The sequence below is a fragment of the Gorilla gorilla genome, chromosome 5, assembly GCF_029281585.2.
Source record: "Gorilla gorilla gorilla isolate KB3781 chromosome 5, NHGRI_mGorGor1-v2.1_pri, whole genome shotgun sequence".
Classification (NCBI taxonomy): Eukaryota; Metazoa; Chordata; class Mammalia; order Primates; family Hominidae; genus Gorilla; species Gorilla gorilla.
Window position 1 is genome coordinate 31,652,294 of NC_073229.2, and position 18,606 is coordinate 31,670,899.

At 38.8% G+C, this 18,606-nt stretch overlaps 1 protein-coding gene across 3 annotated transcripts in view; it reads left to right on the top strand.

Moving 5' to 3' along the window:
- RNF182 (ring finger protein 182) overlaps window positions 1–18,200 on the top strand; it is a 55,632-nt gene extending 37,432 nt beyond the window's left edge. For 2 of the 3 annotated variants that reach the window (XM_019028669.4, XM_055390663.2), the window contains exons 2-3: window positions 12,379–12,533; window positions 15,082–18,200. In XM_019028669.4, the coding sequence (XP_018884214.1) occupies window positions 15,293–16,036 (744 nt within the window). In that variant the 5' untranslated portion in view covers window positions 12,379–12,533; window positions 15,082–15,292 and the 3' untranslated portion in view covers window positions 16,037–18,200. The remainder of the gene's footprint in view (window positions 1–12,378; window positions 12,534–15,081) is intronic. The other variant, XM_055390665.2, reaches the window with a different exon arrangement.
- The last annotated feature ends 406 nt before the right edge of the window (window positions 18,201–18,606 follow it).

Here is an 18,606-nt window from a genome sequence, read left to right on the forward strand (position 1 = left end):
TTGTTGAGGGAGGCTTTCTGGAATTGCTCCTTATGCTGCCAAACAACCATTAGGGGTTATGGGTATTGTGGGTTAAATTCTTCTAGAGTCAGCTGATGGTCCTTCAAGAATGAGTGCTTGGCATTTGTTGAGCCTATTCTTTTTAGGATTTTTGAGTTGGAGACTTTTATTATAGTGAGAAGGATAGTTTTTAATGAAAGGCATAGTAAAACCCTTAATTCTGAGACCATCGTTTCTACAAAGTTCAACTATTGTTAATGCTCACTAAGGGATAACTGATAATTGGGACTGAGACCAACATATTATTGTTAGTAATTATTAACAGTAATGAGAGTCTTTTAAGCTCTAACTAGAATCCAGCTTCTGAATCTCTAGGTGGAAAAACTGGACTTTCTTGGAGGTAGATGCCACATGTGTGGTTTAAGCTTAATTTGAGACTCAAGCTCCATAAATAATGAGGTTAGGAACATCGGGTTTTGTGAATGAGCAATTGGGTGTCAGAGAGATGGCAAGCATGTGTACTTTATCTAAATAGCTGAGCGTAAAAACCAGTGTTCTGCCTTGATAGTCACAAAGAAAAATGATGCTACAAGTGCCAGAATCTCTCATATGTTTTTGAAGATAGAGTTATTAGTCAAAGAATTTAAGACATCATAGAAACTGATGATCAAGAAGTGAAAGTGTTTGAAGAGTGATTCTCCATTTTGCACAAAATAAATTGAACATAGAAGCAGGTATTTAGCACCATTTCTAAAAACAGAAACCATAGTTAATGAAAATGACAATACCTTAACTTCTATCAGTTTTCTTGTTACAGAGCCATTTAAAATATCTTGTCTCATCATCTAGAGAGCAGTGTTTACAACATTTATTTTCCAGGATGGGAGGAGTATTTTGGAAATGAGAGTTGAAATTTGACAGTTGTCTTTTCATAAGGGGAAAAATATAATCTCTCCTGTTGATGCCACATTAAAATGGTTGATGGATTCTATAAGAATGATTCAGGCTACATGAAACTGTATATGAAATATTTTGAAGAAACTCAACTTACCCTAAGACCTATACAATTAATTCATATGGACGGTGGAGTAATACACAGCATAGAGCCCTGGGTAGATAATAGGATCACAGTGACAGCTCTGTTTTTTGTTTTGTTTTTTTGAGCTCTACTTATTTTGACTTTTTTTGTCCTGACTTCTTATGTAATCTTAGGAAAGATACTTCAATGGATGTTCATATGCCTATTAAGTGGGAATTATAATTTCCCCTTACTGTAGTAGAGCTTATGCAGTGTTTCTAAAATTTTTGAGCTTTTTAAAAAGACTTGAATTAATAGAAGTTATCATAATACAAATTATTAAAGTTTATGCATGGAAGAATACATAGAAACTGTATTTTGACTGACAGAGCTTGCAAGATATATGGATTGGACAGCTTCAAAGTTCATAAAAGAGTCTTCTAGGTAGGCATGATACTCATTGATAAATGAGGGAAATAATTTCTTTGGGCAGAGATTGGCTTTGGATTAATTTGGAAAGAAATAGCATGCTATTTTGCTTATCTATTGTTACAAAAGCACCTCAAAACTAGTGGCTGGAAACAACAGCCATTTTATTGGTTCATGAGTCTGTGGCTCAGCATTTTCTACTGGGCTCAGTGGGGCACATTCTTCAGCTGTTCTTTCATGGTGCCACTCATTCAAACAGGTGTTGTCCCTGGTGGTTAGTTGAGGCTGGATGGTCTCTAATGGTCTCACATGACTAGAGTTGGTGCTGGCTTTTGTCTGGGCCTTTCCCTCTGTGGTTTCTCATCTTCAGAGAGGCTAGCCTAGGCTTCTTTGATGGTGGTCTCAGAATTCTAAGAGAGCAAGAGCAGAAGCTTCAAGACACCCTGAGGTCAGAAATTTGCTTCACACTCTTAATGTTGGTCAAAGCAAGTCACAAGGCCAAGATTTAAGGGATGGGGAAAAACAGATTCCTCTACTTGTTGATCAGATGAAAAGAAGATCACATTGTAGAAAGTGTTTGTACAGCTCTGTGGAGAATTATTGCAGCCATATTTGCAGACAAATTGCCACACATGTTAGGGGCTAGAGCAAAGAGTATTTAGGGGAGATGGTCTACTAATAAATTTAAAAATTTGAAATTGAAGGGTAATATCATGAAAAAGTGGGGAAGAAGACCCGAAAACAGTTCAAGATCCAAATAGCAAAGACTCAAGACAATCTCAGTTAAGAAAAACACGAATGTGTTTAAAATGTAAAAAAAAAAAGAATCATTATCTAACTAGTATATAGAAATACAGCTCTTTGAATTAAAAGGTAGAACTTGAAAGGCATTATTTAGGAAAGATAGCCAAAGGCAAAGGAAAATGATTCTCATACCCTTGAGTGTCCAGTTTATGGATTCTTAGAATGAGACAGTTTGATATAGAGGAAGTAAAAAATAATAATATGCAAAAAGAATTCTAAAAAGTGAATTTCAAAAACAGTTAACTTAGGGATGAGTATCAGTTTGGTACATATCTTTATGTAATAGCCGCTGAACATGATTAGTATTGCCAATGTTCTGCCCAAATTAAACTTTTATCACAAATTTCCATTTTTCCATCTAGGTAAATATTTGGGAAAAACTCCAGGAATTATAGTTGGCAAGGATTCTTGAAAGATAGCAAGCTAAAGTGGCTTGCTATCTTGCTCTCTCAATTCTACTCTATCTGCCTTTCCTGATCCCAACGACTCCTGAAGCCAGCAGACCCCTGAGTGCAAGTGAAACCCCAAGCTTTGTGAAAGCTGAGGGTGGGGAGTGGGGAGCAGATGGGGGATTCCTTCCTAGGCTTGGCTGGTACCGAGGGCTCGCATCCATTGGATGAGTCCCACCAGAAGATCAGGATGCACTGCATACTGTGATGAACTTGACCTACAGAGGGTGGGGACTCCTGGGAGGAAAACTGAAACTCACCCTCACCCCATAGTGTGTGTGTTCCACAAGAGACCAAGGAGAAAAATCCATAGTTGGGGGCGTCCTTTGGAGCAGGAGGCCTTGGAAGGGTCCTGGCAGCCTACCTGCTGTCACACTGCTAGATCACAGGAGAAGAGACCATTGTGTTTCCCGCTACTCATAGAACTTCAGTTCCATGGGTCCTTCAACAATCAGACCTGAACCCCAGTGATATAACAAAGAAAAATATTGGCACTGTAGCCAAAGGGAAGGCAGTCTATGAGAACAGACAGAACTCACGCTGAATGTGATGGAGCGGCAGCCAGAGACAGATGACAACCTGACAAAAAATAGAAAGAGCACATAAGGAGATGCAGATGCAGCACAAGAAGACTTTCTAGAGATGAAATGCATGATTTCCCCATCAAACATTTTAGTAAATGAACTGAAGGTGATAATGATCATTCTTGGGGCTTGAATTGGTAGCCTAGTTGGTCAACTAGAAGAATCTCAAAGTACAGAACAAAAATATAAAGGAATGGAAACCACAAAAGAAAATAGATCCAGGAAATATAACATGTGAGTAAGAGGAAAGCCAGAAAGAGAAAAAGGAACAGATGGAGGAAAGGCAATAATTAAGTAAATATAAGAAACAAATTTTTTGAGCTTAAAAATCAGGACTTGAGTCTGTAAATTCAAATAGCTTATTAAGTTCCAGTCAAAATTTATGAAAAAAGACACTCTGGATTTATTGGAAAAGTTCTTGAACTATATATTAAGAATAAGAGGCAAAATCTTAGAAGCTTCTAGACAGAGCAAATTACTTACCATGAAGAAGTATCACACTAGCAGCAGATTTCTCATCTGTGACACAGAAAACTAGAAATAGTAATTTCTGCAGGCCATGGAGATGTTACCAAAATACCAAGGGTTTGGTCTAGGCCCTACTTGCTCACCACACAGAAAGCCAATCACGAGACGATGAGTATTGCCAAGGAAGAAGGCTTTAATTGGGTGCTGGGGCTGAGGAGATGGGAGATCCTTCTCAAATCCATCTCTCTGACAGACTAAAACCGAGGGCTTATATAGCACGGAAGAAATGTAACAATGTGTAAGAAAACAGGAACTAGAGAGGGGCAAGGAAGCAATCATGATCAATGAGGGGCCCCTCGAGGATCTGGTGTGGTGATCTGGTGAGTTTCAGTTCTTTGATACTTTTTTTTGAGTGGCCTGGAAGTCCTCTCCTGAGGACGGAGCTCAGATAAAACAAATACAAGTTTTAAGCTTTAAGACAAGAAAGGGCAATCTATGTTTATACAAAAGAATAGTCTATAGGACTACTGGGTTGGTTTCAGAGAGAAAAAAGACAGCAGCCGGAAAATCCCATACATTTCCCTGTCAGGAGGAAATTTATTACTACGTAAGAATTCAGAAATATCATCACCTATTTTCTGACAAAGATACTCAATAATACAAAGAAAAAGTAACTGAACAAAAAGTTAACCAGAAACACAGACCTCGAGATACAGGAAGATGACAGGAGGGAAATATTTGGAATTGAATCAAATAAATCAAGTGAGGAGGAAAGAATGAATTAATATATAACAGCCTTTATATTAAAGGTGAATGAACTTGGAAAATTCACAAATTTTTAGAATTCATTAGATGTTTTAATCGGAAAATTGTCAGACTGAGTTAAAAACCAAAACCCAGGTCAGGCATGGTGGCTCATACCTGTAATCCCAGCACTTTCGGAGGCCAAGGTAGGTGGATCGCTTGAGTACAGGAGTTTGAGACCAGCCTGGGCAACATGGCAAAACCCCGTCTCTACTAAAAATACAAAAATTAGCTAAGCATGGTGGCGCACACCTGTAATCTCAGCTACTTGGGAGGCTGAGGCGGGAAGATTGCTTGACCCTGCGGGGTGGAGGTTGCAGTGAGCTGAGATCATGCCACTGCACTCCAGCCTGGGCGACAGATCAGGAATCTGTCTCCACCCACCCACCCCCCCACCAAAAAAAGTAAAACCCAGTAGTATGCTGTTTTGTGTGTGTGCGCGTGCGCATGTGTGTGTGTGTGTTTTCAAACATGCTCTCTCTGTTGCCCAGGCTGGAGTGCAGTGGTGCAATCATAGCTTACTGCAGCCTCGACCTCCTGGACTCAAGTGAGCCTCCCATCTCAGCCTTCTGAGTAGCTGGGACCACAGGCATGCACCACCACGCCTGGCTAATTTTTGTATGTTTTTGTAGAGACAGAGCTTTGCCTTGTTTCCTAGGCTGGTCTCCAACTCTTGGGCTCAAGTGATCCACCTATCTTGGCCTCCCAAAGTGCTGGGATTACAGGCTGTGTACCACATCTCTGGCAGCTGTTTATAAGAAACATTTGAGATAAAGTAATTGAAGATGGAGTTGAAAGGATGCACATACATCCCAGGCAAATGCGGAGTCAATAGAACAAGTAATATAAGCTTTAGATAAGGTATAAAGGTTGATATTTAAGTTAAAGGCATAAATAGGATAAGGAAAGACATTATATAATGACAAAAAGAGGCCAAGTTTATGAAGAAAATAAAGCTGTATATGTAAGCTAACATAGCCACTAACTCTGTAAAACAAAACTGTTAGAAATGCAAATATAGTTATAGTGAGACACTTAAATAAACCTCTCTCACTTGTTTTGACCTGTGATAACCTTGCACATACCTTGATGATTCAGAAATTGAATAAATTAAAAAGTTAGGTTTAATAGATATTCTAGAACCACACAGAATATTTCTTTCTAGACTACTTAGAAAAATATACTTGACCACAAAGAGCGCCATAATAAATTAAAAGGAAAAGATTTTTTTATAGATTTTGTTCTCTGATCATAATCCCTTACTATTAGAAATTACATATGGCAATAAAAAATAAATTTTATTTAGAAATTTAAGAAAAGTATATAACCTTTTTAAAATTTATTAATTTTTTTTTAAAAAATAGAGATGGAGTCTAATATTGCCCTGGCTAGTCTCAAACTCCTAAGGCTCAAGTGATTCTCTACCCTCAGCCTCCTGAAGTGTTGGAATTACAGGCGTGAGCCACCATGCCTGGCCCTGTATTACCTTTATATCAAAGGAGAAATCAAAGGTCAAATCACAAGCCATCTAGAAATCAATAAAAGGTACACAATCTATTCCACAAGCTATGGGATAGAGTGAAAGCTGTAGCCAGTGGAAACACGATAGTCTTTAGCTATTTTCAGTATTTAAGCATAAAGACAAAGTGTACTCTTAGTATGAATTGGGAAAAAAATCATAACAAACAAAAATAAATTAGAGGGAATAATAAAGATAAAAGCTGAAATTAATGAAATTAAAAGTAACAGAAAGGATAAATACATATATTAGCTGGTCTTTGAAAAGCACAGTAAAATAGTTCGATTAGGTAATTAATAAGGAGTAAAACAACTTAGAAGACTATAAGTGAGAAAAGAAACAATCGGGGCAGAGGTGATGCAAAGATGATAACATAATTTGCGGAACTCTACAGCAATGAATTTGAAAACCCAGAAGAAATGGATTTTTTCTTTGTCAAATATAAAGGTCTAAATTTAACTGAGGAAGAAATGAACATTTGAATAGGACAGTAACCCTAAAAGAGATGGAAAAATGATTAAAGATCTTCTACTGCAAATGACAGTGGAATCATATGAAATTATGGCTGAGTTTTATGTAACTTTTAAAGAACACATAATTTTATCAGTATTTAAACTGTTCCAGAAGATGAATAGCTCCTGTTTCACTTATAACATAAGCATACAGTTAATACCAAAACCTAACAGCACAAAAAAGTCTAGAGACCAATTTAATTTTCAGTACAGATGCAAAGTTTCTCTAAGATTTCATTTGGGGTGGTATTCAGGCTAATACTGGTGGAGGAGAAAAGAACCAAATAAAAAAGAATGCACACACACAAAGGCCACTAATAAATAAATAAATATGTCTGATGACCTTTGTGTATTTATATATGTAAATGTGTTTATGTGTACATGTGCATGCATGTGTGCACACATGTGCAAATGAAATCTTAGAGAATGCTTATTGCCTGTGAGTTTTGTTGAATTATTTATTTATATAAATTTCTGTAATACTAAGTAGGAACCTAGATCTAAAAACACAATAAATTCTCAACGTCAAGTACAGCATGGTAACTGTATTAGGGCACTTTGGGTTGTAAGTAACAGAAATCCATCCAGAAAACTAGCATAAGCAAAAAAAGGAATTTATTGGCTCACAGAAACCTTCATACATTATTGACTTCAGAAACTCAGTTCAGGTCTCATCAGGCTTGTCTCTGTTTTTGTTTTTTTTTTTTTTTTACCTCTGCCTCTTGTTTTCCTTTACTGTCTTAATATTTTTGGCTTTATTCTTCTTATTCTCCCTCTTGCTGCCATGGCAGTTCCTTGATACATCTTTTTCTGGTTCTGTGTCCCTTCCCCTGGTCCCTGTCCTGTCCTGTCTTGTCCCTAGCTTCAAATAAAAAGAGTTGCAGTCAGGAGCTTTGAGAAGTCCGGTTTGGGTCACATGCCCATTAGACTAATCCTTGTGAGTAGGGGAGTAGTGGAGTATGTGATCAGCCAGGCCTGGTCCCAAGTCCACACCTTTGGAGAGAAGGGAGGTACTATGATTAGCACAGCCCACCCACCATTTTGTAATTTGAGTGAGTAGGAAACACTACCCCAAAGAAGTGGGGGCAGTTGGGAAGGGAGCAATGTGATCTAAAGGAGAAAAAAAGATCCTAGGTAGACAATAACAACAGGTGTCCACTGGAGGGACTTTGCTTTAAAATATAAGCCAAGTTTGCCTCTTCACCATCAAGGGAATTAAGTAGCAGAGTAAGATGGATTTGAGTCTAATAATAAGTGGTTTATTATTTAGGGCTGTGAAAACAATCATTTGCCCAATAGTCCAGGAGCTTAAGCTAATTTATGAGAATAATAGTAGGTAATTATTTATTTGTATAGTCTTATCCCCAGATGACTTATAAAAGGATGAAAGACTGTTAATTGGTTAGTTAGGAATACCAGCTTCATATATTTGAAAATGTATGTATTTTTCTAGGAACAGAAAACTTTGTATTTATTTTTAAGGCAATTTCAGCATACCAGATTCTTTCCTCAGTGTCTGGTGAGACATACTTTAGCACTTGTTCTTATCAAGGCATGCTACAGATATGTCCATCCTAGAGATTCATCCATTTTCCCTCTTTTGTTAATATATAATAATTTACATATTTATGGGGTACATGTGAGTGTAACATACAAAGAATGTATGATGGTCAAGTCAGGGTAATTAGGGTATTCATCACCTTAACTGTTTATTATTTTTATATGTTGGTATTTCAAGCCTTCTGGTTACTTTGAAATATACACATTATTGTTGCTAAGTATAGTCACCCTAGTATGCTATCAAATATTAGAATTATTTCTTCTATCTGATTGTATGTTTGTACCCATTAACCAACCTCTCTTCTTTCTCCCTCTCCCACCTCATCCTGAGATAAAGTTTTTTAGCTCCCATATGAGTGAGAACATGAGGTATTTGTCTTTCTGTGCCTGGCTTATTGCACTTAACATAATCACTTCTGGTTCCATTCATGTTGCTTCAAATGACAGGATTTCATTCTTTGTTATTGCCAAATAGTAGTTCACATTTTTTTATCCATTCCTCTGTTGATGGGCACATAGCTTGATTCCATATCTTTGCTATTGTGGATAGTCCTGCAATAAAAATGGGGGTGCATGTATCCCTTTGATATATTGATTTCTTTTTCTTTGGATAGATACCCAGTAGAGGAATTGCTGGGTTGTAAGGTATTTCTATTTTTAGTTTTTTGAGAAATGTTTATACTGTTTTCCATAGTGGTTGTACTAATTTATATTCTTACCACCAGTATTGATTTATAGTAAATGCATGAATATTAAGATGATAGATACGTGACATTTCAATTTTGTGAAAAAAATTAATGGACTTACATACAGATCATATGGAAAAAGTAAGTTGATCCAAAATATGCGTTGGCAGAAAAATATACATTTTGAATGTAGAAAAATCTGTATCTATAAAAATAGCCAAAACAGTCATAGATTCCCTTTCTTTCCTTTTTCGTTTTCTATTTCCTTTCCTTTCCTTTTTTACTGTGAAAGATAACACTAGTACAGAAGACGTACTGTGTGATGGAGTAGCACAAAATGAACACTTGTAAGTACCACCCCGGTCAAGAAGAGAGCATTGTCAGCCACTCTGTAGCCTGCACTAAGTCTGCTTGGACACTGTTTTTTCTTCCCTTCAAGGCGTCGGCTGTCCTGATGATATGATTTGGCTCTGTGTCCCCACCCAAATCTCACCTTGAACTGTAATAATTCCCACATCAAGGGTGGAGCCAGGTGGAGATAATTGAATTATGGGGGCAGTTTCCCCCATACTGTTCTCATGATAGTAAGTTCTCATGAGATCTGATGATTTTATGAAGGGTTTCCCATTTTACTTGGCATTCATTCTCTCTTGCCTGTCACCACATAAGATGTGCCTTTGCTCCTTTTTCCCCTTCTGTCATGATTGTGAGGCCTCCCCAGCCATGTGAAACTGTGAGTCCATTAACCCTCTTTTTCTTTATAAATTACTTAGTCTTGGGTATATTAGCATAAGAATCAACTAATACAGTAAATTAGTACCAGGAGTGGGGTACTGCTATAAGGATACCTGAAAACGTGGAAGCGACTTTGGAACTGGGTAACAGACAGAGGTTGGAACAGTTTGGAAGGCTCAGAAGAAGACAGGAAAATGTGGGCAAGTTTGGAACTTCCTAGAGTCTTGGAGGGCTCAGAGACAGAAAGATGTGGGGAAGTTTGGAACTTCCTAGAGACTTTGAATGCCTTTGACCAAAATGCTGATAGTGATATGGACAATAAGGTCCAGGCTGAGGTTGTCTCAGATGGAGATGAGGAACTTGTTGAGAACTGGAATAAAGGTGACTCTTGCTATGTTTTAGCAAAGAGACTGATGGCATTTTGCCCCTGCCCTAGAGATCTGTGGAACTTTGAACTTGAGAGAGATGATTTAGGGTATGTGGTGAAAGAAATTTCTAAGCAGCAAAGCATTCAAGATGTGATTTGGGTGCTGTTAAAAGCATTCAGTTTTATGTATTCACAAAGATATGGTTTGGAATTGGAATTTGTGTTTAAAAGGGAAACAGAGCGGCTGGGCGCAGTGGCTCATGCCTGTAATCCCAGCACTTTGGGAGGCCAAGGCGGGCGGATCACGAGATCAGGAGATCAAGACCATCCTGGCTAACACGGTGAAACCCCGTCTCTACTAAAAAATACAAAAAAAAAAAAATTAGCTGGGCATGGTGGAACGCGCCTGTAGTCTCAGCTGTTCAGGAGGCTGAGGCAGGAGAATGGTGTGTACCCAGGAGGTGGAGCTTGCAGTGAGCTGAGATTGTGCCACTGCACTCCAGCCTGGGTGACAGAGCAAGACTCTGTCTCAAAAAAAAAAAAAAAAAAAAAAAGCAGGGCATAAAAGTTGAGAAAATTTGCAGCTTGATGATGCAATAGAAAAGAAAAACCAATTTTCTGAGGAGAAATTGAAGCTGGCTCCAGAAATTTGCATAAGTAATGAGGAGCCAAATGTTAATTGCCAAGACAATGGGGAAAATGTCTCTGCATATCAGAGGTCTTTATGGCAGCCCCTCCCATCACAGACCCAGAGGGCTAAGAGAAAAAATGGTTTTGTGGGCCGGACCTAGGGCCTTGCTGCTTTGTGCAGTCTTGGGACTTGGTGCCCTACATCCTAGCCATGGCTAAAAGGGGTCAATGTACAGCTCAGCCCATGACTTCAGAGGGTGCGAGCCCCAAACCTTGGCAGCTTCCATGCGGCATTGAGCCTGTGGGTGCACAGAAGTCGAGAATTGAGGTTTTGGATCCTCCACCTAGATTTCAGAGGATGTATGGAAATGCCTGGACGTCCAGGCAGAAGTTTGCTGCAGGGGTGGGGCCCTCATGGAGAACTTCTGCTAGGGCAGCGTAGAAGGGAAATGTGGGGTTGGAGCCCCCACACTGAGTCCCCACTGGGGCACTGCCTAGTAGAGCTGTGAGAAGAGGGCCACCGTCTTCCAGACCCCACAGTGATAGATCCATAGACAGCTTGTACCATGCATTTGGAAAAGCTGCAGACATTCAATGCCAGCCTGTGAAAGCAGCCAGGAGGGAGGCTGTACGCTACAGAGCCACAGGGGCAGGGCTGTCCAAGACCATGGGAACCCACCTCTTGCATCAGCATGACCTGGATGTGAGACACGGAGTTAAAGATTTGGCTGCCCTGCTGGATTTTGGACTTGGATGGGGCCTGTAGCCCCTTTGTTTTGGCCAGTTTCTCCCATTTGGAATGGGTGTATTTATCCAATGCCTGTACCCCCATTATATCTGGGAAGTAACTAACTTGCTTTTGATTTTACAGGCTCATAGGCAGATGGGACTTGCCTTGTCTCAGATGAGACTTTGGACTATGGACTTTTGAGTTAATGTTGAAATGAGTTAAGACATTGGGGGACTGTTGGGAAGGCACGATTGGTTTTGAAATGTGAGGACATGAGATTTTGGAGGGGCCAGAGGTGGAATAATACGGTTTGGCTGTGTGTCCCCACCCAAATCTGACCTTATATTGTAATAATCCCCACATGTCAAGGGCAGGGCCAGGTGGAGATAATTGAATCATGGAGTCAGTTTCCCCTATACTGTTCTCATGATAGTGAGTTCTCACAAGATCTCATGGTTTTATAAGGGGTTTCCCATTTTGCTTGGCATTCATTGTCTCTTGCCTGCCGCCATGTAAGACATGCCTTTGCTCCTCCTTCACTTTCTGCCATGATTGTGAGGCCTCCCCAGCCATGTGGAGCTATGAGTCCGTGAAACCTCTTTTTCTATATAAATTACTCAGTCTTGAGTATGTCTTTATTAGCAGCATGAGAATGGACTAATAAACCTGACATGTAGTCTAATCACCGCCAGAGTTTTCATCATAGCTTTACCACCTAAGCTTGCACCCTTAAATGCTACAGCTTGGTTCTGCCTGGTTTGTGAACTTTATATTAATGGACTCATACAGTATTACTCTTTTGGATCTGGCTTTCACTGAACATCATGATTGTTGTCCACAGCTTTTGACAGAAGTGAAGGCAGGTTGGAGATGGGCTGGAATGAGTATCTCTTAGAGACCCAGAGAACAACTCTGACTAATTATAACCCTAGAAAGGTTTAGATTTTTGGTTATTATTCAAGTTCTTTGAGGGATCTTAAAATCATAATAAGATAGATGAAACTTTTTTTTTTTTTAACTCTAGCAGTTGGTAGCCTGGCTTTTCAAGAGGAACAATCACCATGCTCTTTTTTGCCATTCCAGGAAGAAATACTTGTGTTGGCTGCATTTCCAGGGATGCTACCAGAGCTGAAGGCTGTCACCTGGTCTTGCCCAGAAGAGCCATTCTTAGAGGCAGGACTTGATGAAGGCTTTCCTGCTGATGGAATAGGTTTGCTAGAGCTGGCCTTGGAATTAGAGTAGGTATATTTTTTATTGGATATTTGAATATTGAGTATTTTCGTTGCATGTTACCAAGAAGTCCCTTATATAAATTTGTATAAATATGGACATTATAATCACATAACACTCTATCTTAACATACTCAGTAATCTGATAGAGTATTTCTGTGACAAAACAAAGCTTTGTTTCAAATAATAGCTCAATATTTTCAAGGAAATAATTTAGGTTCACATAATTATCAGCTAGAAATTGTGGCTGGCCCAACATAAAGTGTTACTGCTACTCTTCTAATGGTTGGAAGCTTGGTACAGAAAGTAGGAATGTGACCTGCTGACTGTCAAATGCTGATGTTCTAATGTGTTCTCACGTATTCATAAACACTCACATGTCTACTCTAGCTTTCTGTACAAAATTTCTAGATGTAATTTTGCCTAGTTATCTTCACTGGCTGTTTTAATCTTTTTTTCTGATGTCTTTATGCATGTGTTTACATACTTTCTTTTCCTTTTTCCACATGACTTCACATACCTCAGTCCTTTCTATGGCAATGGGGACAGATACTGCTGCTAACCCTACTGGGACCATCAGCTTCCTAACCTCTGGATTCAGGAGAGCATTACATCTGGGTGGGCATGTAGCTGCAAAGAACAAATGACATGTTCCATTTGGGTGGGCTGAAGTCTGTGTGTGGCTACCAGGGGTACTGTTGTAAGAGCCTTGTGCTCAGCAGGGAATGAATGGGAGCTTTCCAGGTGGCAGATCACCAGTGAACTGCCCAGGGCTGGGGACTGTCCCATGAAGTGAGCTAGGACTGTGTGTGGTGACCAGGATAGAACTCCTTCTTGTTCTTTGGCTGTCATCCTGAAGATGTTCATCCCACAGGAGGAAAAAAAATGCCAGCCTTGTGGAACTGTGAGCAGGACATAGTCATATTTTGCAGTGACATGGGCATGTGTATCCTGAATGGGATCAGGATCAGGAATGAGGAAAATTAGGGCACATGGAAGGAAAGGAGAGAGAAGAGTTGATGTTTGTGTCTGTATATCTTTTTTGTGTGTTAGGCTAGATACATAGAGCTTGGTTCGTGGTAGCAGTTTTGAAATACAGGCATACATATAATGTATTTGAAAAAATCCTACCTACATTTTTGGCTACCAGAGATTCTATAGATTGACTTCTTTTTGCCACCAACTATACATCTTGCCACTGCTATCCGTTACACATTCTTGTAGAATAGGAAGTCAATTAAAAATTAAAGTCTTAAAATGAAGATAATATGTATTAATAAGTCAACTATTCATGATTTTTAAAGTTATCCAGATTCAGCTACCCACTGCCTTTCTCTGTTAGTGCAGTATGATCCATAGCAAATTTAAATGTCTAGCACAGTTACTTACTCTCTGCCCTCAGAATTGTTATGACAGCTTTCTGCTATTATTGCTTGGAGATGTGCTCAGAAAATCAAATACATTTTGATATTTTTCTAAGCCAAACATAATTTAAGGTGAATCAACTACCAAAAATACTACATATATTAAAGCTAATTAAAAATAATTTGGAGATTTTCTATATTACTGCTCCCTTCCATTAGTACTGAAAATTGAGAACTGACTGTGCATATGAAATTAACCTTCAACCATTTGTCCAAAGCTGGTAATAACCAGTAATAGTAATTAGTAATAGCAAGGACTGTAGATTGTATTACACTTTCCTTTTACTAAAGAAAGAGTTTGCATGAAATAAAGTAGATGAGTAAGTGAATGTTGAGTATTTCTTCATAGCCATGCACAAGTGATTTCTTCATGTCTAGAGACATAGCTATGCATGTTTTATCTGTGTTTACTTCTCCTTCTTGGGACTTAGACTTGACTTGTTCATAATGCTTATATCGGGTGTTACATGCCTCATTCTTCCTTTAGTGAATGTATATGCACAGCTGTGGTTTTCAAGACTGGTATTGAAACAAAAAAATTGAAATGGAATAGTCAAACAATAAAGGCATTTATATAACAGATTTCTTTACACTGAGAAGGTAAGAACAGTCTGCTCTACTTAAATATGCTCTTATCTCTCTCAAAGCAGTCTCTGAAAACACATTTTTAACATTTGTCCTTAATATTCCCTTTTGTGTATTCCTAAGCACTATTGACGGTATTTAGACACCTGGTATTTACACCAACAATACTCTGAATTAGTTTTCTGTTTCTGATACATGTCCCATTCTGTTTTCAGAGGCCAGAATTTGTTACAAGTTTCAGAGTGAAAATCTCTTGTATCTAGACTAAAGTATGTTCTAGAGCACATAGCTAGTTCTACACTGTCCTTTACACCCATTAGGATTCTTAACTCTTTCTTCACTATCATGCTTGTTGACTGAAACAGCTAAGCATGGAGATAACACTTTTCTGTTCTAGGGACAGAAGTTTGTGAAAAGATGAAGGGGATTTAACCTTTTAAGTTTATTGCTTCTAATCCTTGAAGCTCAGAAAATTCCACAAAGCACTTTTCAGAAACACCGTTTCAGTGAACTGTTCATTATATTAGAATCTCTTTTCTTCTTTACAGACCCTTCATGTGGCCTTTATAAATATGCATTTGAGACAGAGTTATATGCAGAAGTTGAAAATGCTTGGAAGATTTCTGGTTTCTTTCACTACTTGTCCTGCCTTTTTGCATCGCTGCCAGATTTGGATGATATGATATTCAGAGGGGCACCTTAATCAAAGCCATTCTTCAACAAGACCCACCTGGCATAAGATTGCACACATAATTCAAGATGGCCAGTCAACCTCCCGAAGACACTGCGGAGTCTCAGGCCTCTGATGAGCTGGAGTGCAAAATCTGTTACAATCGATACAATCTGAAACAGAGGAAACCCAAAGTGCTGGAGTGTTGTCATAGGGTTTGTGCCAAATGCCTCTACAAGATCATAGACTTTGGGGACTCCCCACAAGGTGTCATTGTCTGTCCTTTCTGCAGGTTTGAGACGTGCCTGCCAGATGATGAAGTTAGTAGCCTGCCCGATGACAACAACATCCTTGTAAACTTGACTTGTGGAGGCAAAGGGAAGAAGTGCCTGCCAGAGAACCCTACTGAGCTGCTGCTCACCCCCAAGAGGCTGGCCTCTCTGGTCAGTCCTTCTCACACGTCCTCCAACTGCCTGGTCATAACCATCATGGAGGTGCAGAGAGAGAGCTCCCCGTCCCTGAGCTCCACTCCTGTGGTAGAATTTTATAGGCCTGCGAGTTTCGACTCTGTCACCACTGTGTCACACAACTGGACTGTGTGGAACTGCACGTCCCTGCTGTTTCAGACATCCATCCGGGTGTTAGTGTGGTTGCTAGGTTTGCTCTACTTCAGCTCCTTACCCTTAGGAATCTACTTACTGGTGTCTAAGAAAGTCACCCTTGGGGTCGTCTTTGTCAGCCTGGTCCCTTCGAGCCTTGTTATTCTTATGGTGTATGGTTTTTGCCAGTGTGTTTGTCATGAATTTCTAGACTGTATGGCACCTCCTTCTTAACTGATATGCAAAATAAGAAATTGGACACATATTGCCCTGTTTGAGTGTGAAGTTAGATAATTTATAATTTATTTTCTTTTATGTTCTTTATGATTAGTATCCATGACATTAACAAAACCCTTGGCCACATGTTGTCTTGATTGGTTTTCCTGTAGGCTGGAAGTAAAAATGTTCATTTCTACTTAGGGGTTAGCAAAATTGTATAAGCTCACACTTCATGGAGCACTGACAGCAGTGAGTCTTCCCAGAGAAAGGACAGGGTTTCTCTCAGCACTGCCAGACAGACGGCAGGGGTGTGGCGTGTTATGCTATAGGGAGAGCATGGATCCCTCCTTTCGTATTCATGGATGTTCTATGATGGCAGTTGGACACAAGAGGAAAGTTGCTCTGAGACACAAAGTGTGTACTCCTTTCCCTCCCCATACCCCTGGTATTGGAACACCCTAGAATTGTCTTCAGGTGTTTTCTCTCTAAAGTCACTCTCTGTGGTCGGCGATCCCATTGAGATACTTGTTTCCTCTGCGCATTCTCCCTTGCCAAGAGGAAACTCGGTTCCATTCCCTTGGGTAGTTTCAACTGAATACCTGTTTTGCCACATTACTAAGGAGAATGAAAAGCACTGAGGAATTTGCATCACAGTCAACTTCATGGCAGAATGTGGCCATTTGTCCTTGAGACCCACTCTTTCCTCCATGTCTGTTTTCCTCTCTCCTCAATGTCTGTTTTCCTCTCTCCTCAGTCTTATCTGAGAAGAATGGAGGAGAATGAACTTCTCATACAGCGGTTATTATTGATGAAAACCTTCATTTGAGTCTTTCCTTATAACATCTTAGTTTTGGTTTTTTTTAACCACATTGCCCAATCAGCCTCACCCCTTGTCCTGAAAAGGTTCCATTTAAATTAGTTGCTATAAATTCATCAAGACTTTTTCTCCCCATTATATTTTTGGTTCTATTAGGATTTACTTAACTGAATCTTACAACAATTTGAGGTGAACTGTGGCAATGAAAACCAGAAACAGTTAATGAGATGCTTCAGCTCACAGTTTGAAGTGCTGAGAACCTAAGTATTTTGCTGTACGGTACTGAGCTGTACCAAAATATGATGGTTTAGGTTTACGTGCAAGACTTTGTGTTGTAGTCTAGACAAAGGGGTGGGCAAGAGACATGCAAAGCTGATGCCCTGCTTGAAAAGACCCTTCAAGGAAGTAAAATGGCAGGGGCAGAGTGCAGCTTAACATGTTGCTATCCCTGTTGTTTTTGAGTTGGTTTTGGAATGGATTCAAGTTCTTACACAATTTATTTTGAATACAAGCATAATCTAGGTGAATTGAGTTAATGAACTTCTTTTCATGATGTAGGGAAAGTTGAATGTATATATTTCTAAGAAGAATTTGTTTAGCAGATTACAAGTTGGCAGAATAGACTGTTCACAGAAACTAGGCAAAAATTTAAAAAAACATTCTAGTCTCTAAAACCCATTACTAATGATTAACATTAAAATATTTGTAACTCTTAGAAAGGGGGCATTACTAAGACGACTTTAACTTGTTATGAAATCTTTGTTGTGTGATGCAGGTACAGTGTGCTCATTCCAACTGGAATAGCAGTTTGATTTTAATTGTAAAACTAAACTTCGGGAATATGTATGCCCAAAGTAAGTAGGATGAGAATAGTATACATGGGATATGGTCCAATGAATTTAAGCCCCAAGATACAGCTATATACATTTATGATTTCATAAAATCTAGTTTAGATAGCATTGTGATGCAATTTCCAGAAATCCATTTGTGTTTAGAGTAAATACCATGTTTAGAAGATGTTTTGTGGTTTGGATTTATATATTTGTAAGGTTTTTTTAAAAAAATGTTCGTTTTGTTTGAAATGTAACATTGAGTAAATTGGTGAGTTATATAATGAGATTTCTAGAAAGCTCTGGACATGGGTACGATGTGTTTTGCTTATCTGTATAATGTCTACAGTGATAAACTTGTGTCTCCGTGTATTGTGGCAGTCTTTTTTCTAGTTAATTTGGCTTTAGAGAGCAGTCTTTGTATGACACCAGAAAACTCTTCATGCTATTGAATGAAAAAAAGATAGTGCTTTAATATTTTATTCACTGTGATACTGTTTTGTTTGTCTATTAAATTGTTATTATTTCCAAATTTAGAAGTTTGATTTCTCTGACTTATGGTTAAAATTCAGTTATGACTTTGCACCTCTGTTAGCTTTAGATAACGGCAAACATGAACATTCAGAAACGTTGGTTCAGCTAATGCCTTTATCATGCCCGTGAAGACTTCAGAACTTTCCAACAAAGGGGACCTAACCCATCACACTTTTAAAAGGCCTTCATAGTTTTTTTATTTTATTTTATTTTATTTATTTATTTATTTTAAAGCAGGGGAGAAAAATTAGGGGAGATGAAATAAAAATATCGTCTTTATAAATAAATTCTTCGGTTTTAGTTTGTTTGATTTCATTTCCAGGTTTTTGCCTAACTACTCAACAAAATAGAATCCAATTTAGTTGGGAAATCACTTACCTTGTATGGTCTGGGAAAATTTTAAA